Source organism: Pan troglodytes, chromosome 1, assembly GCF_028858775.2.
Source record: "Pan troglodytes isolate AG18354 chromosome 1, NHGRI_mPanTro3-v2.0_pri, whole genome shotgun sequence".
Taxonomy (NCBI): domain Eukaryota; kingdom Metazoa; phylum Chordata; class Mammalia; order Primates; family Hominidae; genus Pan; species Pan troglodytes.
This window is the reverse complement of record NC_072398.2, coordinates 191695864-191722881: the sequence shown is the minus strand read 5'-3', so window position 1 is coordinate 191722881 and position 27018 is coordinate 191695864. Positions and strand designations below refer to the sequence as shown.

The 27018-nt window shown below is 40.8% G+C and overlaps 1 protein-coding gene across 38 annotated transcripts in view; it reads left to right on the top strand.

The window, feature by feature from the left end:
- The window catches only part of MACF1 (microtubule actin crosslinking factor 1), a 378870-nt gene that overhangs the window by 144670 nt on the left and 207182 nt on the right, over nt 1-27018 (top strand). For 24 of the 38 annotated variants that reach the window (XM_063782396.1, XM_063782314.1, XM_054681501.2 and 21 more), the window contains exon 1: nt 13065-16183. In XM_063782396.1, the coding sequence (XP_063638466.1) occupies nt 15161-16183 (1023 nt within the window). In that variant the 5' untranslated portion in view covers nt 13065-15160. Of the gene's footprint in view, nt 1-869; nt 948-4511; nt 4605-13064; nt 16184-27018 lie in introns of those variants that run through there. The other 14 variants (XM_063782390.1, XM_063782385.1, XM_063782389.1 and 11 more) reach the window with 1 other exon arrangement.

The following is a 27018-nucleotide window of genomic DNA, read 5'->3' as shown; positions in this document are numbered from 1 at the left end:
CCTCCCATTTTGGATTTTTTCACTTGTTTCTTGAGCATATGTAACTTCTCATTTCCTATGGTTAAAAATCAGCTATCTGTATTTTTTTTTTTTTTTTTTTTTTGAGGTGGAGTCTCACTCCATCTCCCAGGCTGGTGTACGGTGGCATGATCTTGGCTCACTGCAACTTCCACCTCCTAGATTTAAGCTATTCTTGTGCTTCAGCCTCCCAGATAGCTGTGATTACAGGCATGTGCCACCACGCCCGGCTAATTTTTGAGGAGCCAATGAAGGGACGGGATTTCACCATGTTGGCCAGGATTGTCTCTAACTCCTGGGCTCAAGCAATCCTCCTGCCTCGGCCTCCCAAAGTGTTGGAATTATAGGCGTGAGCCACTGCACTTGGCCAAAAATTGGCTATCTTGAGCTCCTTTTGCCATGTTTGTAATAAAGTTGGCTCCATCTACTACTATGTAATATGTAATTAGGACTTTCCACCCTTTCTCTACGATAACATTTAACTGTGATTTTAGGAGTCATAGAGCCAAAGTCTGTTCCCATTAACCTCACATCCAGAATCAAGTTCTGCCACATGTGACTGCAGATGAACCTGAACAGAAGCTGTGGCATTGATTCAGCATTAGTGGTCAAACAGTATTCTGTGTTTGCGAGATGCGTAGTGGTACACAAGACATTTGGGGACCTCAGAGAGCCTGGTCGAAACACGTACAGGCCTGGTCTAAGGGGGTGCTTTGTGTAATGCTCCCACGCCTGGCTTCTACTGTAAGGAATTCTTGTGTGGTCCTTTAGTCCTGGAAATAAAAGAGAAAGGGTCTGTATGGTTAAATTGTGTAGCCAGAATTAACATCCCTTTTTTTGTTTGTTTGCAGCCCCGGGAGAAGGGCAGGATGCGTTTTCATAGGCTGCAGAATGTGCAGATTGCCCTGGACTTCCTAAAGCAGCGACAGGTAAGACCATCACATGCCTTCCCCATTCTTCCAGGCTGTGTTGGCATTGGGGCCCTATTCAGAGATGTTTTTAGTGCCCCTAGTAAGCTCTCAGTAAATGCTAAATCTGATTGACCCAGTTCTGAGTCTTAACTTGCTAGTGAGCAATTGTATTCTGGTTAGATAAATCATTCAGTACTCCTTACACAGAACTTGTGACCTCCTTGAGAGGAAGAATGTTCACGGAGAAGAACATGATGATAAAGATGGAATTTTGTGGGTGCACCTTAGGTGGGGGTCAAAATGAAGATGAAAAATAAACTAGAAAAGAGATGGAAAAAAGGTGTGGCATCCAGGAAGAGAGAGAACCAGATTGCTATATCAAGGTGAAAATGAGATAAGGGGGTAGTGTGGATTGTGGAATGCCACATCAGACCTGAGAAAAAGGTCTAAGTTGTTAAGCACTGATAACTTAAGTGAGCAGTTTAATACAGGAGAAAGATATTTAGAGTATAGTAGAGCTAGATATAGGAAGGGAGAAAGAAGCTTTTCCTTCCCTAGATGAGGAAGACAACAACCCATTTTTAGACATAGGAAGAGGAGCCAATGAAGAGAGTAAGAATGAAAATGAGCGTGAGGAGGAGTATTGGTAGTCATAGAACGTTTCACCAAGAAGATACCCTAATGTTATACTAGTCCAGTTTCTTATTATAGATAAAGAAACTGAGACCTGGACAGGTAAATGACCTGCCTCAAATCACAAGTCAGAGCAAAGCTGAGACTTTAACTCAGGCCTTCTGACATGCAGTTTAGTGCACCTTCCACTATCCATGCTGCTTTCTACACAGCACCCTTCCTCCTTTGCTTCCTAACTGAAGGAACCAAATCCAGGGATTGATGGATGAGAAGCAGAGCACAAGTGGTGTGGCCATCTTTGAAAAAGAAAAGAAAAATACCTCTTTTGAGAGACAAGGAGAATGACAGAGGGAGGGGTGAAGATACAGAGATGGTTTGTGGTAGAAAGAAGATGGATGAGGGAGTCAAAGAGTTCATCTGCTTAGAGTGAGCCATATGGAAAATATTTGGGATATCTAGGGTTGCCAAGCAACAACAGGGTCAACGTGACATTAAATGGTATGCATATTTTTGGAGTCAGTTCATTTTTGACACTCTTATCAGTAATTCTTATTAACTTCTAAAATTCTCTGTTTGCTCTCATAACAATTTACTTCTGGTATAACATTTCTTATTTTCTTGTTATTTCTCTGTTTGCTCCAATGCATTGTAGGCTCCGTGAGGACGGTGAATAAGATCTTAACATTTCACCTTCATCTCTCATAATGAATGGTCCTCAGTTGGCACTTAATAAATATTTGCTGAAATAAATTGATAAATAAAAAGTGGTAGAAGTGGAGGTTGCTGAAGTGTTTAGGGTACTGGAGAAAGCAGCATTGAAATGCCTGTGTGTGGAGCTAGAGGAAACTGGGGTGGGGGCCTTACTGGCAGGGTTTATGAGAAGAATTGATTAGCTAGAAGTCTAAATCAGGACAAAAAGTGGCTTTGGTTACTATGATAGAATGAAAACGTGGACAGGTAAGAACAGTGGATTCAAAGAAGGGCAGGGAGATTACTAGAGCCGTTCTTGGTAACGGTAAAGTCCAAGATGTAGCTGTGCAGATGGCCAAGGTAGGGAAAAATGAAAGTCATCAGAATTCAAAAGGCAGGCAATTTGTGCAGATAGTGTAATATTTGGGATATCAATATAAATACTAAATTTCCAGGAAAGGTGATGATGAGGCAGGAAAAGAGAATAGGAGCTAGGTAGTGAGGTCATTGAGAAAAAGGTTAGCAGAGATTGGAAGGTGGTTTGGCCAAGGGAGGTAGACTTCACAATGAAAGGGGAAGGCTGACAGAGGTAGGACTGAGGAATGTGGACTTGGCTGGTACTGGTAACCCACCAACTGTCAACTGTTAGTGATTAGAAAAACTGAATTCTCGGGGAGGGGACAGGTTTTCCCACTTCCATCCTACTCCCACCGTATAGAAGAGGAGACCAAGATACAGAAAAGGGAAAGAACTTGCCCAGATGAATGTCATTGTAAGGGAGAAATGAGGCCTCCATTTGAGAAGGTCACTAGGGTCCTCTCGAGACACACAAGTTTCAGTTCAGTAGAAGAGATAAAGGGAGGACAGCTGAAGGACACTGTGTCGCAGGACTCTGAGGGTATGATTGAGGAGGCTAACAGAGGTGAAGTAGAAGTAGGGTGGTTTGCCCAGGACACTCCCAGTTTTAAAGTTCCACGTCCCAGGAAATTCCTCCATTCCCAGCACACTGGGACAGTAAGTCAGCCTGGGAAGAGGGTGTGTCAGGGCACATTGAGTTGTTGGGATGGGATTTTAGGAGTAAAGCAGGTGCTGCGGGAGGCATGGCAGGTATGGATATCTGTGACAAAGATGGGATAATGGAGGTGAGAGCAGGCCAAAGACTGGTGAGGGAAGAGAGGCATCTCTCTTTTCTGTCTTTCTCTCTCAGAACCTTAAGAAAAAAAAAAAAGGCAAAGAAGAAAGAAATCTTGGCCCTGATGGCAATAAAAAAGTGACCCACAATACCTTGTGCTTGCGAGGTTGCTTTTCTGGTGAGAAAGCAAAATGGCGTAGCTACTCTGATGACTTCTTATAAAGCTAATCATATATCATATAACCCAGCAATCCCACTCCTAGGAATATACCCTAAAGAAATTACTGTGCTCACACAAAAACCTGCACATGAATATTCATAATTGCCAAAATCTAGAAATAATTCACATATCCTTCGATGGATGAATGGGTGAACAAAGAGTAGCATATCTCTATAATGGAATACTACTCAGCGATCAAAAGGAGCAAACTGTTGATTCATGCAACAACTTGGATAGGGATCTCAAGGGCATTATGCCGAGTGAAATAAAAAGACAGTTTCTTTTTTTTTTTGAGACGGAGTCTCACTCTGTCGCCCAGGCTGGAGTGCAGTGGCACAATCTCTGCTCACTGCAAGCTCTACCTCCCAGGTTCACGCCATTCTCCTGCCTCAGCCTACTGAGTAGCTGGGACTACAGGCACCTGCCACCATGCCCGGCTAATTTTTTGTATTTTTAGCAGAGACGGGGTTTCACCATGTTAGCCAGGATGGTCTCGATCTCCTGACCTCGTGATCCGCTTGTCTCAGCCTCCCAAAGTGCTGGGATTACAGGCGTGAGCCATCGTGTCTGGCCGGCAGTTTCAAAATCTTGCATGCTGCATGATCGCATTTATCCAACACTCTGGAAAAAGCAAAACAAGGAATCAGGATCAGATCAGTGGTTGTCAGGAATTAGGGGTGAGAGTAGGGTTTGATTACAAGGAGGGGGCCAGCACAAGGGACCTTTCTGGGGTGATGAAACTGTTTTGTGGTGGTAGTTGCATGAATCTATACATGTGTTAAAACTCATAGAACTGTACACCAAAAAAGAAATCAGTTTAACTGTAAATCAATAATGAAGTGATGCAAAAATTTAATCAAAACAAAAAGTCCTAGAGCTCTGAGCCGTGCTTTTATTTCTTTTTCAGGTGAAACTAGTGAATATTCGCAATGATGACATCACAGATGGCAACCCCAAGTTGACCCTGGGTCTGATCTGGACCATTATTTTGCATTTCCAGGTAGGGCATGTGAAGTTTGGAATTCCTGTTGCTTTGTTTGGACATGGCCTAGAAAGTTGCACTGCCTTCCACAGACAGCATTGAGCCTTCCTTCTCTCTATTTGTCAGTGAACAAAGGTGGATGGGAGTTGGAAAGGAAAATTAAGATTGATCTGCAGACAAGCTGTTGTATCGTAAACGCAAAACTTCCTAATTATTTGCTTAATGAAATGGAGGGATTTTTTTTACCCATTTGTGGTTTGGCCCTGTCCTCAGCAGTCTGGTTATTAGAGGTCTGTTTGCTCAGCTGAATCAAAATGAGGCTCTTGAAGGACTCAGAATATGAGGGTTGAGAAAAGCTGTTGCTGTTGATGCTTTAGAACGGTGGAGTGAAGGTTCATAGTCCTGCTCTAATGTAGACTTTTTCTCATCTCTAATAACCTTTAAACAAGCCTCGTTAATTAGAATACTTTAGTATCTGGGTTTATATATGTGCTGGCAAGCACAACCTTGCAGCGGCCATCACACCCAAGAGCATCTTGAAGAATGTTCACATGGTCACATGGCCTTCCTCTTCCTAAGAAGGCAAATCCTTTTTAGATCTGGATTGCTATTGGAAAAGTACAGCCCTATTTTTATAAAAAGGCTGTTCTTTTACATCCCTTTTAGGTCAGCCACACAAAGCTATTTCTCAGACAGCTCTCTCTGATACACAGTTGCTGCACATGAGGCTGATGGATTAGAGGCTGATAGCTAGTGGGAATAGAAGGCAGGGTGCCGACTTCAGGGATGAGGCCAAGGTGACATCCTAGCTGGGGAGTTGGCGCTACCTGCTGGTTAAAGAGAGAACAACAGGTGTCCCCGAATTCCTGAGAGAAAAATCTGAGTGCTTAGGCTTGTTTCTTGAGGCTCTAGTTTGGAAGCAATGCTGGCAGTCACCAGCATGGACAGGGCTAGGATTGTGTGGTGGTAATGTATTTTTGTGGAACCACAGGGTATCCTCAGGCAAGCTTTGGGCATAGGGATAACCAGGAACATGAACTTGGCAGGTGTGCTCTGTCTGGCAGGATGGGAAACTTTGTTGAGCTTTCATGGAGGACTACAGTTATCCCTTTGGAACTCTTATGAACAGAGGAGCTTTTAGAGAAATTTGTTTGTTTTTTGGTCACAAACCTGCCCTCACTGTGAGTGCCCAATGTTAGTCTCATAGGTGGGAGGTAAGGAGAATTTATTCACTGTCTCTATTCACCCCAACTACTACAACTAAATTAATTTCCTTTTTTTTTGACCGAGTTTTGCTCTTGGAGTGCAATGATGTGTTCTTGGCTCACTGCAACCTCCGCCTCCTGGGTTCAAGAGATTCTCCTGCCTCAGCCTCCCAAGTAGCTGGGATTACAGGCACCTGCCAACATGCCTGGCTAATTTATATGTTTTTAGTAGAGATAGAGTTTCACCATGTTGGCCAGGCTAGTCTTGAACTCCTGCTCTCAGGTGATCCACCCACCTCGGTCTCCCAAAGTGCTGGGATTACAGGCGTGAGCCACCGTACCAGGCCATAACAAATGTTTAAATAGAGAAAACATTTTCTTTTCTTTTTTCTTTTTCTTTTTCTTTCTTTCTTTTTTTGTTTTTTGAGACGGAATTTCGCTCTTGTTGCCCGGGCTAGAGTGCAATGGTGCAATCTCCGTTCACCGCAACCTCTGCCTCCCGGGTTCAAGAGATTCTCCTGCTTCAGCCTTCTGAGTAACTGGGATTACTGGCATGCACCACTACACCCGGCTAATTTTGTATTTTTAGTACAGGGTTTCTCCATGTTGGTCAGGCTGGTCTCAAACTTCCAACCTCAGGTGATCCACCTGCCTCAGCCTCCCAAAGTGTTGGGATTACAGGCGTGAGCCACTGCGCCCGGCCAGAAGAAACATTTCCTTGAAGCATTTAAAATTTCATTTCTTTCTGTTTACTAGTTTTCAGAATAATTAGTTGGTTCGCTAAGATTCTCCAAAGGTGACCAATAATAGTTCCTTTGTTCACCATTATTTTTTTTAGTATCACTGTGACTTGTGGATTTTTAAGCAGACTTAATGTTCCAATCAAATACAGTTATTATTCTTTTTAATAAAATCAAATAGCTCCATCTTTGGCTGTAAAGAGGCTTTCAAGTTGACTCTGAGTCCTTTGGCATGACCACAGTGGTCTTTGATAATTTCCTTTATTTCTTGTGCGATGAGGTATTCCAGACTCTTTTTTTATATTTTCTGTCCCAGGCCTGAAATTCTTAATCTCCCCTAGGAACTGGTTCTCTATTTATTGACCACAGTCTGAATGCTCCTAGGTTGCCCATTATTTCTTTTTCTTTTTTTTTTGAAGCAGATTTCGCTCTTGTTGCACAGGCTGGAGTGCAATGGCACCATCTCGGCTTACCAAAACCTCTGCCTCCCAGGTTCAAGCGATTCTCCTGCCTCAGCCTCCCAAGTAGCTGGGATTACAGGCGTGTGCCACCACGCTCAGCTAATTTTTTTATTATTAGTAGAGACAGGGTTGGCCAGGCTGGTCTCGAGCTCCTGACCTCAGGTGATCCACCTGCCTCAGCTTCTCAAAGTGCTGGGATTACAGGCGTGAGCCACCACGCGCGGCTGATTGCCCATTATTTCTAGGCTTTTTCTGTGGGCAGAGCTAGGCAATACTTGTATTATCTCTAAAAACAACAACAACAACAACAAACAAACAAAAAACCCCATGAATTTTTACTGATATTTCTAATTCAAATTTAGGATTGCAGGGTTTTGTTTAACCTTTTGACTTTATATCATTTTTTTTCTTATACTGAAAATCTTGATCTTAACAACAGTAATGTGGTTACTTACTCTTTTCCTACACACACAGAGATCTGTAAAATCATATATATTATTTGTAATATATATGAATCCAAGTGACAATATGAATGTTATTGTTAGCAGTATGATTACTTAGAATTTTATTATTTCATTGCTGTTCTTTTTGTCCTTAGCTTATATTTTCTAAAGATGTGCAAATAATTGTATTTTATTTTATTTATTATTTTGAAAAAGTAGATGGGGTCTCACTATGTTGCCCAGGCTGATCTTGAACTCCTGGGCTCAAACCATTCTCTTGCCTCAGCCTCCTACAGTGCTGGAATTATAGACATGAGCCACTGGGCCCAGCCACAAATTACTATATTTTGAAGTCACTTGAAATAATTTCTCTCTATTGTTGTTAAGCCACAATTTCAATACACAGTTAAGGTTCATTTGTTTTTATTTGCTTTCAGTTTTGGGGGGTTGCTTTTTTCCTTTCAATTTTACCTTACATTATGTAGATCATTTATATTGTTCCAAAGGGAAATTTTAAAAAGTTAAATACAAATTGTGTTCAGAGAGGTCTAGCTTCCATCTCTGCTCCCTCCATTCTGTATCTTCCCTTTCTCTGTAGTTAGCTAAATGTGTTAAAACACCTTTTTGGTTATAATTTCTATTGTTTGTTTATTTTAGGAAAATGCATTCATAAAAAAACTTTACTGAGGTGTAATTTACATACCATCAAATCAACTAATTTAATGATTTTTATGAGTTGTACAATCATCACCATAATCTAGTTTGGGGACATTTTCATCATCCAAATAAGATCCTTCTTGTTCATTTACAGTTACTGCACATTTTCATCACCAGCCTCAGGCAGCCACTAATTTATTTTCTATCTTAATAGATTTGCTTATTCTGGACATTTCATATAAATGGAATCCTATGATAGATGGTCTTTTGTATCTGGCTTTTTTCACTTAGCATAATATTTTTTGGTTCATCCGTGTTGTGGCACATATTAGTACGTCATTCTTTTTTATTGCTGAATATTCTGTTGTATGGATATATCATGTATTTTGTTTAAATATTAAGCCAGTTGATAGACATTTGAGTGGTTTTCACTTTTTCACTGTTATAAATAAAGTTATTTGCATACCAGTCTGTGTGGGTTTATGTTTTCATTTCTCTTGTGTATACATGTATATACCTAGGAATGGGATTTCTTAATTGTACAGTAAGCATGTTTAGCTTTTAAAGAAACTGCCAAATTGTCTTGCAAAATGGTGTATCATTTTACGTTCCTACCAGCAATGTATGTGGTTTCCTGTGTCTTTACATCCTCACCAGTATTTATTGTCTGTTTTAGATTATAGCTATCACAGTGAGTGTGAAATTGTATCTCTTTGTGGTTTTAGTTTGCAGGAAAATGTGTTATTTAATTGAATTCCACAAACATTGACTGGGAATGTTATGAGCAAGGTCTTAGATAGAGTGTATGGAAGATACACGGCTGAGTGCAATGGCTCACACCTGTAATCCCAGCACTTCGGGAGGCCTAGGTGTGCAGATCACTTGAGGTCAGGAGTTCAAGACCAGCCTGGCTAACATGGTAAAACCTCATCTCTACTAAAAATACAAAAATTAGCCAGGTGTGTTGGCGCACTGTAGTCCCACCTACTTGGGAGGCTGCAAAGCATGAGAATCACTTGAACCCGGGAGGTGGAGGCTGCAGTGAGCCGAAATTGTGCCACTGCACTCCAGCCTGGGCTACACGAGACTCCATCTCAAAAAAAAAAAAAAAAAAAAAAAAAAAAAAAAAAAAAAGAATCTACTACAGAAGATACAAAATTGAACTAGATACAGACCATCTAGTTGGACTCTTATTGTTTAGGAGAGTGAGAACAGACATACCATAAAATAACTTGACAGAGGTTTAGAGAATGAGAGAGGTATGGGTTAGGATGATGGAACACAGTATGAACTCAACAGTGGGCAGCAGTTACTAGTAACAACTTATTATAATTATTAATTGACCTTATAACTTCCAGGGCTTTTGACACAGCCCACTGTTCTTTTTCCTGTTACCAATTTTACAGAAAGGTAATAGCAGCTTTGGCCTAGTCTGTCTTCTGCATGCATATTGGCTGCCTGCTTTTCTCTGTTATTTCAGCACAGCCAAATGCCTATTTATTTGTCTTCTTGTAGGTGGGAGCACCGCTCCCAGAATATTTTCTCAGTTTTAACTATGGATTCCTTTTCTTTGCCGTTCTGAGGGCTTGGTATTTGCCTATATTAGCTAAGTGTTCTGGTGTGTGGGGAAAGGTTCTCTGCTTGTGAAGCTTTTGATTGACTACTGAAGGATCATGTGGAGTGCCCCCCCGCCCCCCCGCCTCGTCTTGCATCAGATTTGGCATGGTATGTCTCTTGCTAGTTATCTGTCATTGTGGTTTTCTAGTCTTTCGTTATTGAGTATCTATTAACTGTTCTCACCAAGAACATATGCTATGTAAAGCCAAATGGAAATGCAGAGTAGAACTGTTACATGTTAGGGAATCAGCAAAATTGTTATTATGGTCAGTCTGTGTTATTGGTGTTAATGAAGTAGAATAATGATGTACCTGTAGACATGGATGGTAGTTTTCACCTCAAGGGAATATTCAGTTGAAGGAGAAGGGAGAGGCTGGATCCAGATTAAAGGTTTGTGACTGCTGATGAGGCTGGTAATATTGATAACTTCATGCAGAGGTTTATGGTTTCTAAAATGCTTTAACACATTTTTTATAATGTGCTAAATGGTAGATGTTCTTTTTAATTTTAATTTGAGTTTTTAGTTTTGAAAATCTCAAATACTCGGAAGAGTATATAACAGATCCTTATGTGTGTAGTTGCCTTCAGAATTTAACAGGTGTTCCTTTTGTTATATTTGCTTCAGGGTTTTTTCTCTCTCTTCCTCTTTAAAGTAATAAAACATCTCAGATACATCCAACTTTCTTGCCCTCTCTGCTCCCCAGGTAAATATTATCCTAAAGTTGATGTGTATCATTCCCATACATGCTTTTGTACATTTACAGCAGATGATCTATTCATAAACAATATGTACTGTTGCTTGTATGTCTTTATGTTTGACACACATGGTATCTTTGGTATATCCTTTCTTTCCCCTTTTTTTTTTTTTTTTTTTTTTTGAGACGGAGTCTCACTCTGTCACCCAGGCTGGAGTGCAGTGGCGCGATTTCAGCTCACTGCAAGCTCCACCTCCCAGGTTCATGCCATTCTCCTGCCTCAGCCTCCCGAGTAGCTGGGGCTACAGGCGCCCGCCACCACACCCGGCTAAGTTTTTGTATTTTTAGTAGAGATGGGGTTTCACCGTGTTAGCCAGGATGGTCTTGATCTTCTGACCTCATGATCCGCCCATCTCAGCCTCCCAAAGTGCTGGGATTACAGGCGTGAGCCACTGTGCCCAGCATGATTTGTTCATTTTAACTAATTTAATGTAAGTGGTGACCCCTGCAGCTGTGTAACACATCTATTATTTGTAACGTATTATTTAATTGTATGAATAAAACATTCATTGCTACAGTGAACATCTGTGTATATGCATCCTTGTGCCTATAGCAAAGAGGGTTTTGGGATTGATACCTGGACTGGAATTGCTGGGTTATATACTTTCCTTCAATTTGCCTATATTTTGCCAAATTGCTCTCAAAGGTACTGTATGACTTACAGTATTGTATTGGGTAACATTTACTACTGTTTGACATATTACATGTTTACTTGTTTATTTGCTGCCTGGATGCCTGCATTAGTATGTAAGCTTAACAATGGCAGGGATTTTTGTCTCTTGTTCTTTTCTTTGCCTGGCATAGAATAGGCAGTCAGTAAATATTTATTAAGTGAATGGATTGTTTCATGAATTTGATCTTCTCAAAGCTTTGGAGTAGGTAGACCAAATAAATAGGCTGTAATGTCTGTTTTCTTATGCCCATTTCTCAGATAAGGAAACTGAAACACAGAGACCGACTGACTTTTTTGGGTTACACACCCAGATAGGATTTCTTGTCTTTTGGCTTTGTCCAAGCTTGTTTTAAGGTATAGGTTAAGATTTATAGTTCTTCTAAAAGATACTATAAACTCTTTATAGGCAGAATCTGACAAAACTAGTTTTCCAACCCTCAAATGTTTGTTAAATACTAGTGTATGCCTAGCATTTTGAAATTTTCAAAAAATGGGAGGTCTTAGCTGGCTAGACTTGAGGTTTACAGTTTTGTGCACTTTATGGCACTGGGTGCTTGGCATATAGATGAGGCACCATTTGTGTTTTTGGAATGAATGAATGAATGAGTTCTTTCGCTTTGGAGTCTTTCACTCTGGCTGTCTCTGTGGGAGACCTGTGGGCAGTAAACAGTTATCTACAAAAAGCCAAAGGAGAAGGCATAAAGAATGTATAGGCCTCAAAGTGTGCTTTCCCAGAAGGCAGCAAGTCTTGTGTTAAGAGACCAGGTTAGATGAGAAAAGGTCTTGGGGAAAGGTCTTGTAATCAGAATTAACTTAGTTGAAAATACATCTAATATACCTACTGAAAACTATAGTTTAGCCTATCTTAAATATATTCCGAACACTTATATTAGCTAACCGTTGAGCCTCTGGCCAAAATCATGTAACACAAAGCCTGTTTGATAGTAAAGTGTTGACTAGCTCATGTAATTTATTGAGTGCTGTACTGAAAGTGAAAAACGGAATGGTTGTGTGAGTACTTGAAGTACAGTTTCTACTGAATGCATATGGATTTCTCACCATTGGAAAGTCGAAAAATAAGCTGGACCATTTTAAGTCAGGGACGATCTTAGGATCGCCCTGGGGACTGGGGATGTCTCATAACTTTTAGCTCCAGTAATAAATGGGAAGAAAAGAAATTTACTGTAGGTCAAGTACTGAGCCAAGTACTTTATGGACATTATCTCATTAACCTTGTCTACAATCCCAGTAAGTAGGTGGTAGTATGCACATTTTACAAGTAAGGAAACTGAACCATCTAATAAACTAGTTAAGTTACTTAGCTTATGAGCTGGGAAGTTGAACGTAGGTCCACCTTACTGAAATCTCTGCTCCTTCCCTAGACCAGTTTTTCTCTGGAGCAGAAGGAAATGAAGGTCTGATTGGTCTGACATATGCAGAAATTTTTAAAAAAGAATAGGCTCACAGAAGTAAATTCTTAGAGAAACTCTACAGCAGTAGTAGTCATATTAAGCAGCTATTTCTCTTGCCTCTAAGTTCATTAGTTTCAGGATTTTGGTTTGCTTGTATGTCATTCATAAAATTCAAGTGCAGCTTAAAGTTCCCATAGTTCCAGGTTTCTTCACTGGAGGAGTGAAGGCCTGGTACCTGCCTAGAGAACTTCATATTGTAATGTCAGATTCTTTGTTAATTAAATGATTTGCAGTAGCATGAGTTTCTCTCCCATGCTCTCTGCTTATTTCTTGCTATAGTTTGTGATGGCCATAAGATGGTGCTGCAGTTTTGCAGTCAGCCTTAAGGATAAGGCTTAGGGGAAGAACACCTACTGCAGTTGTGAGGCAGATGGGACATCAGGGGGGTCTTAGAAGGGATTGTGTAAAAGCCGTTGCTTTAGGGCTTCTTGTTGCTTTCCTTTTGTGGTCTTTTCCTTTTTTTTTTTTTTTTTTTCAGGTCTCCAGGAAAGATAGTTAAGGCTATGCTAGTGTAAGTCTTTATGGCTTGCATGGAACCAGGCAGGCTACTGCTTTCTGCTGTGTGGCCTGGATCCTTTTGGTGTAGAATAAATAACTGCAATAGGAAAGAAACACATATATAATTTTATTCTCCATTCACAGCCCTTTGGGTTATAGTCTTTTCCCATATAGCAGATACTATACTAAAAAAAATTGGGGTGGAGGAATCTTCACTGACATCACAAGGTGATTTTTGAATCTGACTTTTACAATCTGAAATTCAGACTTCCTGCCCTACTGCAATGGGAGTAAAAACCACCTGAACCTCTTTTTGGCGGCTTCTTCTTTTACTCCCAAATGGCAACAAGTGTTATCTCTTTGATTGAGCTCTTGGTCCATGCAGTCTAATTACCAATTCAGAACAGTGGGGGAACTTCTTATTTTACACAACTGGCAACTGAGTACAGATTTCCACTACTGCAGTAGTTAGAAGAGAGTAGTTGGGGTTGAAATTAAAAGTCTTAAAGTTAACAGAAGTTCATGTTCTGGCTTTGTCACTTACTAGCTGTGTAACCTTGGGCTATTAATCAACTTTCTTAAACCTCAGTTTCTTTTTTCTTTTTTGGAGACAGAGTCTTGCTCTGTTGGCCAGGCTGGAGTGCAGTGACATGATCTTGGCTCACTGCAACCTCCACCTCCCAGTTCAAGCAATTCTCATGCCTCAGCCTCCTGAATAGCTGGGACTAAGGGCGCATGCCACTGTGCCCAGCTAATTTTTTTGTATTTTAGTAGAGACGGGGTTTCACCATGTTGCCCAGGCTGGTCTTAAACTCCTGAGCTCAGGCAATCCGCCTGCCTTGGCCTTCTAGAGTACTAGGATTATAGGCGTGAGCCACTGCGCCTGGCCAAACCTCAGTTTCTTTACCGATAAAGTATAAAATAATAGTTTTGACCTCATATAGTGACTGTAAGAATTAAATGAGAAAGTCCATGTAAATAACTTTACACAGTGCTTGGCACACAGCAAGTGCAAAAAATATATTAGATGTTAGCAGTGGCAGCATCAATAATTACTATTGAACATTTTTGTCAAATATTGTTCATCAGAGACCCTGTTCATCTGTTGTATTTAGAAGTGGTATTCTTTTTACCAAACACTCATTTACTGTACTCAAAACCAACTTCCAGATTTTTCCTGTCTGTGTCATTGGCTGGCAGAATTAACAGATCTTTCTTTTCTTTTATAGGAAAAAGGAGGGAAATAAATGCTCCAGAAGGCTAGATCTTTAAAGTCTGTGTTCCTTTTCTTAACTGTAAGAAGAAGGCTCTGGTTTCTTCAGGTTATAATTTCATTAAAATAATTTTATTGTTTTCTGACCTGAAAAAATTCAGAATATGTATATCTGCTTGATATTTTCTTTTGGGCATCTTGGTGCAACACTTAAAGTCTATTTCATTTTGTAGTTTGGGAGCCATAATTGCAGCTTCACCAGGCTTGGTTCTTCTTGGCCCGGGCCCTTCCCTTCCCTTGCTGGTTAGTACCAGCCGAGCTGGTTTGCTTTTTCCCTTTTTGATACTATTCTCCTCCTCCTTCCTCCACGTTACCTTCTGCCACGGCCTCTCTTCTTTTTCCCTCCATTTTCAATTTACACTTACATTTTCCCTCCTCCTCCTGGCCCTCCCTAGTTTCTCCCCTCCCCTGGTTTCTAGCTCCTTTTTGCTTTCTGTTTGTGTTACTGAGGGCAGTGCTCCAATTACCTCATATTTGGAGAGAGGAAGCTGCAGCCAATCCGGTTTCTGTCTGCTTTTAGGTCAAGTGATTTCTGAACTGCAGTGAGATGCTTTGAATTTGTCTTGTTGCAGCTCTGAGCCTGTAAGATGGCTGTCTGAATCGGCAGCGGCTGGAAGAGACAGAGAGAGGCGGGGAGGGAGGGAGAAAGAATTGGAGGGATTGCCGGCATAGTGCATGTTTTTAAATGTGCATCGAATCCGATGAGGCCAAGGTTGGGATTTCTGTGGGATCCCAGGACTGGCTTAGCTGCGTTTTTGCTGAGATTAGGAGAGGAAGGAAATGGGAAATTCACTGGGCTGTTTTAAGGAGCCGAAAGAGTCAATAGCTATTCCTGAGAAGGCTCCCATATCTCCTAAGAAAAGGGTTCGGTTCAAAAGGAGGTGGAGAGGGAAGAAAATCCCTACTCCAGAGGCATCTCACCAGGAAGAAACCTCAGAAGGAACTGGAGTCATTGAAGAGACTGAAACCCTAACGAAGTTAACAGAGAGTCTCCAAAAGGAAGACGGAGTGGGAGGGGTAGAGCATACCCCCCCAGATATTTTGCTGCCTGGGGACTCAGCCCCCAACTCACGGGTAGTCGATCGGGGGATGATAGTACAGGTAAAGGAGAGATTCCAAGGGGAGGTCCAGACCGCCCACCTTTTGTTAGAGAATGAGTCATCAGTTGCTGGAGGGGTCTGGGATTCCCTGGAAGAGGGGATGACTGTCATTGCTCACCTGCTTGATAACCCAGCAGAAAGGAACTGCGAGAAGTCAGTGAGCCAACTGGTGGAATTTCCTAGGACAGCATCCTGCAGCAGCAGGGCTGTGTTGCTGCCTTTGCAAGGAGAGACTGCAGTGGAGAAAGGAAATATTCAGCGTGGGTTTCGGAGCTGTGCTTTGCCTAGGACAGACTACCCCACTGATAAAGGAAATCAAGAACAATTTTCCGAGGGCTGGAGTGTGGAGGAAGGAACCAAGAGTGTTTCAGGTGCCCCTCAGACAGCTTCCTGGATTATAGAATGTTCTGTTTCTTCATTACTACTGGACCAGCCTGGAGGCCAAAGACGCACGGAGCCTTCCCATGTGGGTCAAGTGCCCCCCCAGGATTCCAGACTGCCTACTTCTCAGAGTGATTTGTCCATCAGCGGCGTGACTGTGAGCATTTTGCCCTCCTCCTCTGGCTATGGCAGTGATGGGCCACACATACATGGGATCCAGCCTAAAGATACAGAACCTGAAAAGAGCTCTACTTCCTTCTCAGAAGAGGATGGCACTCTTTCTCTGGAGGCAAGCCACACCCCATCATGGGGTCTGGAAGAGGTAGGTGGGCATGTTCAAGAGATAATCAAACTGCTGTTTGGATTCTTGGCCCTCAAACATATTAAAGCTGAGTGTGGTGAGCAGTGAGGATGTTGGTGCCTCTCAAACTTACCCCCATGTGGGTTAGTATCTGCTGGAGCTCAGCAAGCAGAATCTATTTCAGGTCTGCCCCTTGATGCTTGAAACCAAGACTTGTCTCTGGGGAATCCCTGATTCTGAGTAGCCAAGCGGCGTAATTGCTCAAGCTATCTGGTGGGATGATCTCTCAAGGTGCAATGCTAGATAGTACTTACTCTCAGGCAGGTCTGTTTACCAGCTTCCCTGCTACGAGAAGTTGTAATGTAGCACAAGAGACGATGGGGAAGGGCCTAACTGAATCTCTGGAATGAATCTCTGGAATAAATGTGGAAGGGGTCAGGCAGCTGTTGTCAGTGTACTTGCTCTTCCTCACAGGAGAGTGATGTTCTTACTAGAGCTGATGCAATCCCATCCCTGTTGGGAAATTTCTGACGGCAGCACTCATTCAGTATTTGTATAGGTGGAGAGGGCTTATCCTTCTTTGGTTCCTAATTCCAGGATTAGAGGAGAGGGACACAGAGTTATCTGGGGATTAGTTGAGAGAGAGAGAGGGAGGTTAGGGCAATTTGAAGGTTTAAGGCTAGAAAAGTTTGTTTTGTGACTGGATGTATTTAGGGCTTTAACATTATTTTGTTTTGAGGAATATATTGAGGCATGGATGGTGCTGCTGGTGGTGGTGGTAATGGCAGTTTCTGTGAATGTTTTAAAGGTCAAGGAGCAAGTGAGAATTCAGAGATCTGAACACCGAGATAAGGACTCAGCAAGACCATGGGTAGCACAGCATCTGGCATGTAGGTGTGTGATTGTGTGGGTGATTGAAGTTATAATTCACCAATGGCTAAAGAACTTTTACTGGGATGTTGGCCTCTGCAGCAGAAGAAATAAAAACATTAGGACTTCAAAGTGCAAAATTTATAAAATGAGGTAGGGCACTTTCCCTGCCTAGATGGGGGCCACTGATACTGTACAGGGGCCCTGATGTTTGCAGAGCAGGGATATGGTCTACCTACTGGTGCCCTGCCTATCACTAGCAGCATAAGGCTGAAGATAGATACAAATTCTGAGCAATCTGTGCCTAGAATTTCCTCTTTGGGGATAAATTTTCCCCACAGACAGCCCCATCTTAGTGCCCTCTGTTATTAGAGTTTGGAGACTCCCAACAGGTTGAAGAAAAAGTGGCCATTGAAAAAATGTCTATTTTATGGATGGGCAAGAGGTTTCTTGGGCCTCATATAAACATGGATATGTGTGTGGGGGAGTGTGATAGATGTGTTATGGTAGGAAGGAAGGCAGTGAAACTACTGGGATATGGGGCGCATGAATGTATTAAGCTATTCTTGCATTGCTATAAAGAAATACCTGAGACTGGGTAATTTACAAAGTAAAGAGGTTTAATTGGTATACAGTTCTGCAGGCTGTACAGAAAGCATGATGCTGGCATCTGCTCAGCTTCTGAAGAGGCCTCAGGAAACTTACAATCTTGGTGGAAGGCAGAGGAGCAGTAGGCATGTCACTTGGCTACAGCAGGAACGAGAGGTTGTGGGCGGGATGTGCCACACACTTTTAAATGACCAAATCTCATGAAAACCCACCTACCCTCACGAGAACAGCACCAAGGGGATGGTGCTAAACCATTCATGAGAAATCCACTTTCATGATTCATGATCCAGTCGTCTCCCACCAGGTCCCACTTCCAGTATTAGGGATTACAATTCAACATGAGATTTGGTAGGGACACAGATTGAAACCATATCAACAAGTATTTGGGTTTCATCAGATAAAAAAGAATGTCAAAGTCAACTTTTATCTTGTAAAAGTTGGAACAGATAGAGTAGTTGGGGGTAAAACCAGCTGTGGAACTGATTGTTGTACAACTGGCATTAAAATTGAAATTGTGTAGTCATCATAACATTATAGGACACATGCTTGTAACTGAGTGTGAGATTTTCAGAAATTTGGCATATAAAGTTTTAGGAACTCCTAGTAAAATCAATCCTAGATAATAGACCATAGATAGCAATGGCACCTTTGTATGGGCTGGATCTCCACACTGGCAAGGGAATGTTCTGCATGAGTCTGTGAGGAGTCTTAAAGAAAAGATTGTTAGGAGAAACCTTTGGACCATGATCTGTAGTGTGACCATTATTGGCAACAGTATGATTCCTTTGTTGTTCAGTATGATTCAAATTGGTGTGTGGCATTTTCTTGGTAGCCAACCTCTGCATCTATTCCTTCTACCTTTTCACTGCAGACACAGTCATACTACTTATGTATAGCCAAGGCTGAAAAACTAAGTGACCGAGTCTCAGCTCAGACACCTGGCATATTTCCAGGTTTTGTGTCCATCATGTGATACAGGGACCACAGACTCACCATCCTATATGACAGATAAGAAGTAACTTATCAAGATAAGTGTGACATTCCTTCAGAATGAAAGTCCTTAAGGCCAAGAGGCTGCAACTCTCACTGGTCTCTGAAGGAACTGTCTTCAGGGAGCTGCTCCCCTCCCTAACAGGCTGTTCACAGGCTTGAGGACAGTAGCAGCCAGAGAAACAGAGAGGGCAACGCATACTGAAACCAATAGGCAGGGCAAGAGCATCTCTGCTGAAAGTGGGAAAGCTGGGAGGGCAAGGGTCAGAAGAGCAGCTGCTGCTGTTCACACACCAACTCCTGTCTAAACAGGAGACAGCTGGCAGTCCAATTGAGTTGTTTTTTGCTTGCTTTTTTGGTGGTGGTTTTGTTTTTAATATGTCAGAGTAGTAACTATCCTCAGAAAATAATTTGAGTTCCAGCCAGATTGTCTCTTCTGTTGATTAGTCCAGGGCTTGTTGATGAGAGTGAGACCAGGCTATGGATAGACATAAACTTCACCGTGGGTTTTGTTGCTTTTTAGGATGGAGAGAAATGGGAACTGATTGTGCTTCTTGCTAGTGTAGGGTTTAGATAGTAGAATATACATGATCTGCTTTTCTATTCACCTAGTACAGTTCATACTTCTTTTGTCAAGAAATAGTTAACACAGAAGCAAGATGACAAGGGTCAGCTGACAAATATGTTTTCAGAATGACAAGTAGACTAGGATTTGGAGCTGGATGGGAACAGGCTAATAGCAATCGCTCTTTGATGTCAGACAAAGGCCTTCTTCTCTGGCCCATTTCTTCTCTCAGGACTCCCTATTCCCAGCTGCTTTCAATATCCATACTACTAATACCTGGCTTATTTCAACAAGGAACATTTTTGAAAATCCCTTCCTCCTCCCCATCTTGACTTCTGCTGCCAAGCTCCTGCCCACCTTGTTAGCGAATCCCATTTAATGAAGAATTTACCTCTATACCAATTTTTTTTTTTTTTTTTTTGACACGGAGTCTGGCTCTGTCACCGAGGCTGGAGTGCAGTGGTGCGATCTCGGCTCACTGCAGCCTCTGCCTCCCGGGTTCCAGCTATTCGCCTGCCTTAGCCTCCCGAGTAACTGGGATTACAGGCGCCCGCCCCCACCACGCCCAGCTATATACCAGTGTTCTTGCCACAACCCTTCGAGTCTCTACAATTTTAGGTGAATAGTCAGATAACACTGGGGCCTAGAAATGATGAGAAAGAGGTTGGTTGGTGTATTATCTTCTGGGCTCAGCCTTTTCAGTTTACAAGTATCCCTCTCCCAGTTTTCCTTTTTAATTATAGGGAGAGTTGTTTTACTAATACTGGCTTTGTACTGAAAGAAGAAAGCAAAATTAACCAGATGACACTGTTGGGGGAATGCAGAAGGTAAAGTTATAGTTTAGAGCTTTAAGAAAGGATTTTGTTTCTTTTTCTTTTTTTTTGAGACGGAGTCTTGCTCTGTCACCCAGGCTGGAATGCGGTGGCCCTACCTCAGCTCACTGCAACCTCTCCCTCCCGGGTTCACGCCATTCTCCTGCCTCAGAGTAGCTGGGACTACAGGCGCCTGCCACCACACCCGGCTAATTTTTTGTATTTTTAATAGAGACAGGGTTTCACCGTGTTAGCCAGGATGGTCTCGATCTCCTGACCTCGTGATCCGCCCACCTCGTCTTCCCAAAGTGCTGGGATTACAGGCGTGAGCCACCGCGCCCGGCCTTGTTTCTTTTTAAAAAAATTTTACTTAATTAAAAATGTTACTAAAGAATCATTATTTTTTAGGTGTAACAATAGTGTTGTGGTTATGTTTAAAAAAAGGCCTTTTACAGATACATACTGAAATGTTTTTAGAGAAAAACAGGAGATTTACTTTATCATAATAGGGGAAGGGTGAAGTGGGTGGGATGTAGATGAAACAAGATTAGCTATGAGTTGATAATGGTTGAAACTGGGTAATAGGTACATAGGGACTTATGATACTATTCTGTCTCCTTTTGTATATATTTGAAAATTTCCATTTCAAATAGAAAATTAAGAAAAAAATTGTATAAAAATAAAATGAAATTTAAAAATAAAATTGTATAAAAATAAAATGGAAAATTAGGCAAAATAAGTTGTATAAAAATTAAAATGTAATAATACTGGTAAAATTATGATATAATACATATACAGTTGGCTCTCTGCATTGTGGGTTCTGCGTCTGGGGATTCAACCCATAACGGATGGAAAATATTCTGAAGAAAAACATTGCATCTGTAATGAACATGTACAGACTTCATTATTCCCTAAACAAGATAACAACTATTTACTAACATTTACATTGTATTAGGAATTATAAGTAATCTAGAGATTATTTAAAGTATCTGGGAGGATGTACATAGGTTGTATGTGAATACTACCTCATTTTGTATCTGGGACTTGAGCATTTGTGGATTTCAGTATCTGCGGATTTTGGTATCTGAGGGAGGTCCTAGAACCAATTCTCCATGGATGACTACTGAAAAGGGGTTACTATCCTATAGATAAAGTGATTAAGAGCATGGAGCCAGATTGGCTAGGTTTGAATCCCAATTCTGCAACTTACTAGCAGTATAACTTGGAACAGGTTACTAAACTTCTCTGTGCCACAATTTCCTTATTTGTAAATGGAAGATAAGAATAGCATATACTTGGTAGGGTTGTTGTGAGAATAATATGAATTAATACAAGTAATCACAATAAATGCTAGTTAATATTATTACTTAAAAGAACAAGAAAATGAATAAGAAAAAGACAAACACCCTTGTAGAAAAATAGGGGAAAGCCCAGGAATAAGCAATTCACAAAAAAAGGAAATCCAAATGCCTCATATACATAAGAAGACTCCTTTTTACTAATAAGGATATACAGATCAAACAACAATAAGATACTTTTTTTTTTTTTTTTTGAGACAGAGTCTCGCTCTGTAGCCCAGGCTGGAGTGCAGTGGCGCGATCTCGGCTCGCTGCAAGCTCCATCTCCCAGGTTCACGCCATTCTCCCGCCTCAGCCTCCCGAGTAGCTGGGACTACAGGCGCCTGCCACCATGCCCGGTTAATTTTGTTTTTGTATTTTTAGTAGAGACGGGGTTTCACTGTGTTAGCCAGGATGGTCTTGATCTCTTGACTTCGTGACCCGCCTGCCTCTGCCTCCCAAAGTGCTGGAATTACAGGTGTGAGCCACTGCGCCTGTAATTTTTTTTTAAAGAGATGAGGTCTCAGCTATGTTGCCCAGGCTAGAGAGCAGTGGCAATTCACAGGTACCATCATAGCGCACTGTAGCCATAAACTCCTGGACTCAAGCTTGTAGCTGGGACTGCAAGCACACCACCATGCCTAGCTAAGATACCATTTTATACCCATCAGATTGGCAGAAGGTAAAAATTCTGAAAATACCAAGTGTAGGCGAGGATGAAGAGTGATGGGAAAACCTCTTCATAGCACTTAAGTGGAAGTATAATTTGCTACTGTTCTTTAGGAAGTAGTTTGACAATATTTTGTAGAGTTGAAAAATGCCCATATTCTATTACCTAGGGTTTCCATTCTAATTATATTCCCTAGTGAGACCTCCAGGACTCTGAATGTGAATACTGAAAGGAGCACTCCCTTTTACCTAACTCTAATATTGGTAATAAACACTTTCTTTATCTCTGTTCCTCACCAACATAGCTGCCATTAGATCCCTCTAGCTGGGCATTTGTAGAACCACTGCATTGTGCCTTCATCTGCTTCTTCTTCTTCTTCTTTTTTTTTTTTTTGAGAAAGAATCTTGCTCTGACACCCGGCTGGAGAGCAGTGGTGCAATCATAGCTCACTGCAACCTTGACATCTTGGGCTTAAACGATCCTCGTGCCTCAACTTGCCAAGTAGCTGGGACTACAGGGGAGTACCACCACACCCAGCTAATTTTTAAATTTTTTGTAGAGACAATTTCTCACAGTGTTTCCCAGGCTCGTCTTGAACTCCTGGGCTCAAGTGATCCTCTTGCCTATGCCTCCCAACGTGGTGGGATTACAGGAGTGAGCCACTGCACCCAGCCCTCATTTGCTTCTTGAAAGTTTTCAAGGTCTGATGCTTTATCTTTAGTGGGTGATGAGGTCAGCTAGAAACTTGAGGACATAATAATCAAGTACTTACTTGCTCAGAACAACTCGTCTCATCCACTGAGAGACTTACCAAGTCCAAACTCCTCAGCTGGGATAAGATAAGATACCAAGTCGAAACTCCTCAGCTGGGATAAAGATAAGATAGATTACCAGTTCCTTTGTAATCTATCTTATCTTTTCTATTGGTTCCCAATTTAAACCTTCTCATTTTAACAGATCAGTCCCTTAACTACTATTTCTGTTTCACCTTATCTCACTTTGTTTACATCCACTTTCTACCTGGAATTCCTTTCTTCCTTGGCTTTCACCTGTTCTGTAACACCCTTCAAGGATGAGTTTATATGGTACTTCTAGAAATCCTCCAGCCCACAGTAATTTTCCATTCTGCTGAGATTCTGTATTGGATATTACTATAATTATTGGTCTTTTTTGGCTATAAATTTGTTTAACTCTTTCATGTGACCTACCATAGATATAAGATGAGATTTTTTTCCTCCAGAAATTAACCTTCAGAAAAGAGATATTCTCTTTATATTTTACTTCTTATAAAGCATTTCTTGTTATTAGGCTTCCAGGGAGCTTATAGTCAGTTCATGAAAAAGGGTGAATAAATCTATGTCACCATCTGCTAGTTCAATCACTATCATTTTTTTGTAGAGATCAACTGACATAATTGATTAAACAAAAAAGAGGAATGAAAAATCTAAGAAAGTTTTAGTTATTGTTCCTGGGAATATAATCTCCTAATTTGAAGTGTTGAAAGTAATTGTATACAAGCCTTAACATTAAAATTTTTTTTTGAATCACTCACATTGCATATGAAACATACACATACATTATGGGGATCACAAATAAACACAGCAGAATGAATGAAAAAAAAAAAAACCCTAATCCAGTGTTATGCAACTGGACTCTTGTGGTTTGAAATGAAATACCCAGAGACAATGTAGATTCAGAAAAGTGCTGTTTATTAACTTTAAAATCTTAGAAAAGTAGACAGTATTTTCTAGAAAATTCACTAAAAAAATAGCTTTATTGAAGGAAAAAACATTGATGTTAAAGATGCATGTGAAGTTTGAATAATACAGTTTTTTGAAATTACAAAGGCGGAAAATACATTAATACTAAATGCTTAAATATACTGCTTAATTTTAAATATGTGTATATGTGTAAATAAATTTCTAAAAGTTTGGGTATTCAGGAGGACTACAGAGCTTCCCTTCCTGTATTCCTGTTTTACCTTCACACATCTGTTGTTATCTGGGAAAATATTTGGGATAATCATATGTTAGTTATGGCATGTCTCAACTAAGTTCTTGCAGGCCAAGCATGTCTTCTTTTTTTGTTTTCCGCCTTTTTACCTGGCCAACTTCTACTTATTAAAACTCAGCACAGATGTTGTTGTTGCTGAGCAATCCTCTGGCATTGCTAGTTTGGATTACTTGCTTACCTCTGTCACAACATTGATCTCTTTGTATAGTAAATTGTCTCCCTGATTAAATTGCTTGAACTTGAGGCCTGAGGCTGTGTTTTTTTATTTTGAGATATCAAGAATTTAAGCACAGCTCCTAGAATATAATGGTTGCTCAAAAAATATTAACAGAATAAGTAAGTGGTGTGTCTTTTCTTGTTCTTCTCCATGGTGCCAGTCATAGTGCTAAGATGTTGTTCAGTCAATACTTATTGAATTATTAGGAAAACATTCAGCTTCTGGGAATACTTCAGAGAAGCAATTAACCAAGCTTTGGGAAGTGTGAGTTGAAAGGAAATTCAAGTGGAATTTGCGTATTCTCAGGCATAATGTTGAGGCTGTTCTCCCTCTCCAAATGGCTTCCTCCTTAAAAAGCCCAGATGAGGGAGAAAGATCTCTGAAACTAAAGCTGGATTTCTGCATTTGGGAGATTAAGGTAAAAGCTTCTGCATAGCCCAGAGCACAGTACTGTGCACACATATCATGTGTGAGTATACAGAAAGAGATTGATGAAAGCCAAATTTAATTACTGAGATGGTTGTGATGATAATCCCATTTTTCTCATCCAGTTTACAGTCTAGGGAATGGCCCTAATCCAAACAGGTATTTTATTTTTCTTTCCCATAGGGATCCAAACATCTATCTCATTACAACTATGTTTAAAATCTGAAGTAAAGCTGTTCATTGAAGTAGTTTTAGTGCAATATACAGAAATACTAAGAGATGAGAGATGTTATTAGAAAGATTATGGCTGTAATGAACATACAATATCAATTAACTAACTGGAATTTCATTTTTGGGTGAAGAACCCAAATACTCAGATTTTGTTTTGCTTATTCAAGTTCTGTCTTGTTTTACATCAACAAATCTATTTCCTGTTCCCAATAATGTTTTACTTTAATATGTACGTGAAGCAGCTACAGTGAAGGCAGTGGGATATATCAATGTTGCATTTAGCCAGTGAAATAGGTAGCTAGAAATGTTAAGGGGAACTGAAATAGAATTGGTACTAGGAAGAAGCTGTTTATAGGAAGAGCCGTGATCCATTATTGTGTCCTTGGCTCTGCAGCTCCATAGCTTCTCTCCCCACTACCGCCCCTCCCCCAGCCCCAGGTAGATCTGGAGTTGATTAATAGTTTTAGTAAACTGACTCACACTGATCACATTTGCTTGAGATTGGTCGATGTGAATTTATTAATTTACAAAATAAATTTTAACTGCCAAGTGATTCAAGAATTTGAATTGGCCACTTACTGCTTTTGTTGCTTTAGAATATCTATATGGGAAGCAAATAATAATCTGAAGGTTGTCAGGTGAACATGCAGTCAGAGCAGAGAGGTGGTGAGTGGAGGAATGATTTGTAGGATGGGCTTATTAGTTGGCATCATCAAAGTAGAATAGTCTGATTTCTTCTGTAGAAATGTACCTGTCAAGGGCATAAGATCCTATGTCCCTTGAATCTGCTGGGTAGGGTACAGTTTCACCTTCACAGGCATGGAGTCAGTACTTCCTGGCTTCCCTTTTCTATACTCAATGCAAGCTTCCCATACTCTTCTATTCTCACAGTCTTTCTTCAGACATCTTAGTAATATTTAGTAGCCTGCAGCTTTCTTTTATTCTAAATATAGTGTTAAAGTTCCTGGCCCTTTTTTTTCCAATTTTAAAATATCATCTGATATTTAATCTCATCTATTATGAGTTTGTAAATTCAGACACTTGGAGATGACTTATTGTTGACTTCTCCCTTGTATTGATCACAAGGGAAGCTACTACTTTCATGGTACTGCACCTGATAGAGACGACTAAGAGACAGGATGTTCTATTGACATGCCGGTGTTTTCTCTGCCCCAACACCCAGACCAAAAGTTGTGTTGGGTATGCTGTCTTATTATTATGGGAAGGGAATACATGTGCCCTCGGCACTATCTATATCATCTTATTTAATCCTTATAATGATCCTTTGAGAAAGTTATTATCCTATTTTAAATATGGGGAAAATTGGGCCAGGAGGCTTACATGGTTTGCCTGAGGTCACATTTCTAGTAAATGCCTTCTTTCAAACACATATCTGTCTGAATGAAAGGCTTAACATTTTTCCTTGTTAACAAGGATTATTTTTATAGTTTTTATTATAAAAATAAAGTGTGGTCATTACTCGAAGTCTGAAAAAAAGAAGAGTAGGAAGAAAAACTAAAGTCATTCATAGTCCCACTCCAGAGGAGACAAATATAAACTTGTTTACTTTACACAGTGCTTTGAATTAGCTAAGTAACCTGTCTACAGATTCTAGGTGGGCTTTATCCCAGAATACTTTTTTTTTTTGAGACAGAGTCCCGCTCTGTCGCCTAGGCGGGAGTGGTCTCGAACTCCTGATCTCAGGTGATCCACCTGCCTCGGCCTCCCAAAATGTTGGGATTATAGGTGTGAGCCACTGTGCCCAGCCCCCAAAATACTTTTATTTGCTTATATTTATTATTTCATTTTATTTTTATTATTTCATTCATAAACCAAGTTATTATTAATTAAAACATGTTAAGGTCCCACCATACAACCAGCACAACACTAAGTGCAATGGGCAATGCACCAAAGGACTATGATCAATGATTCTCAGATTTGGAAGTTATTTCGTTCACAGCATCTTAGTTTCTGCTTGACACGTCCAGTGGCGAGGAGCTCTCCCACATAGGGTTTGCTGTTCAGTTTTATATTGCTCTGGTTGTTAAGATGTGGTGCCAGCCCCCCCTCAGGAAACGTGCAGTCTAGGGGAGATAAGATTAAATATATGAAATAA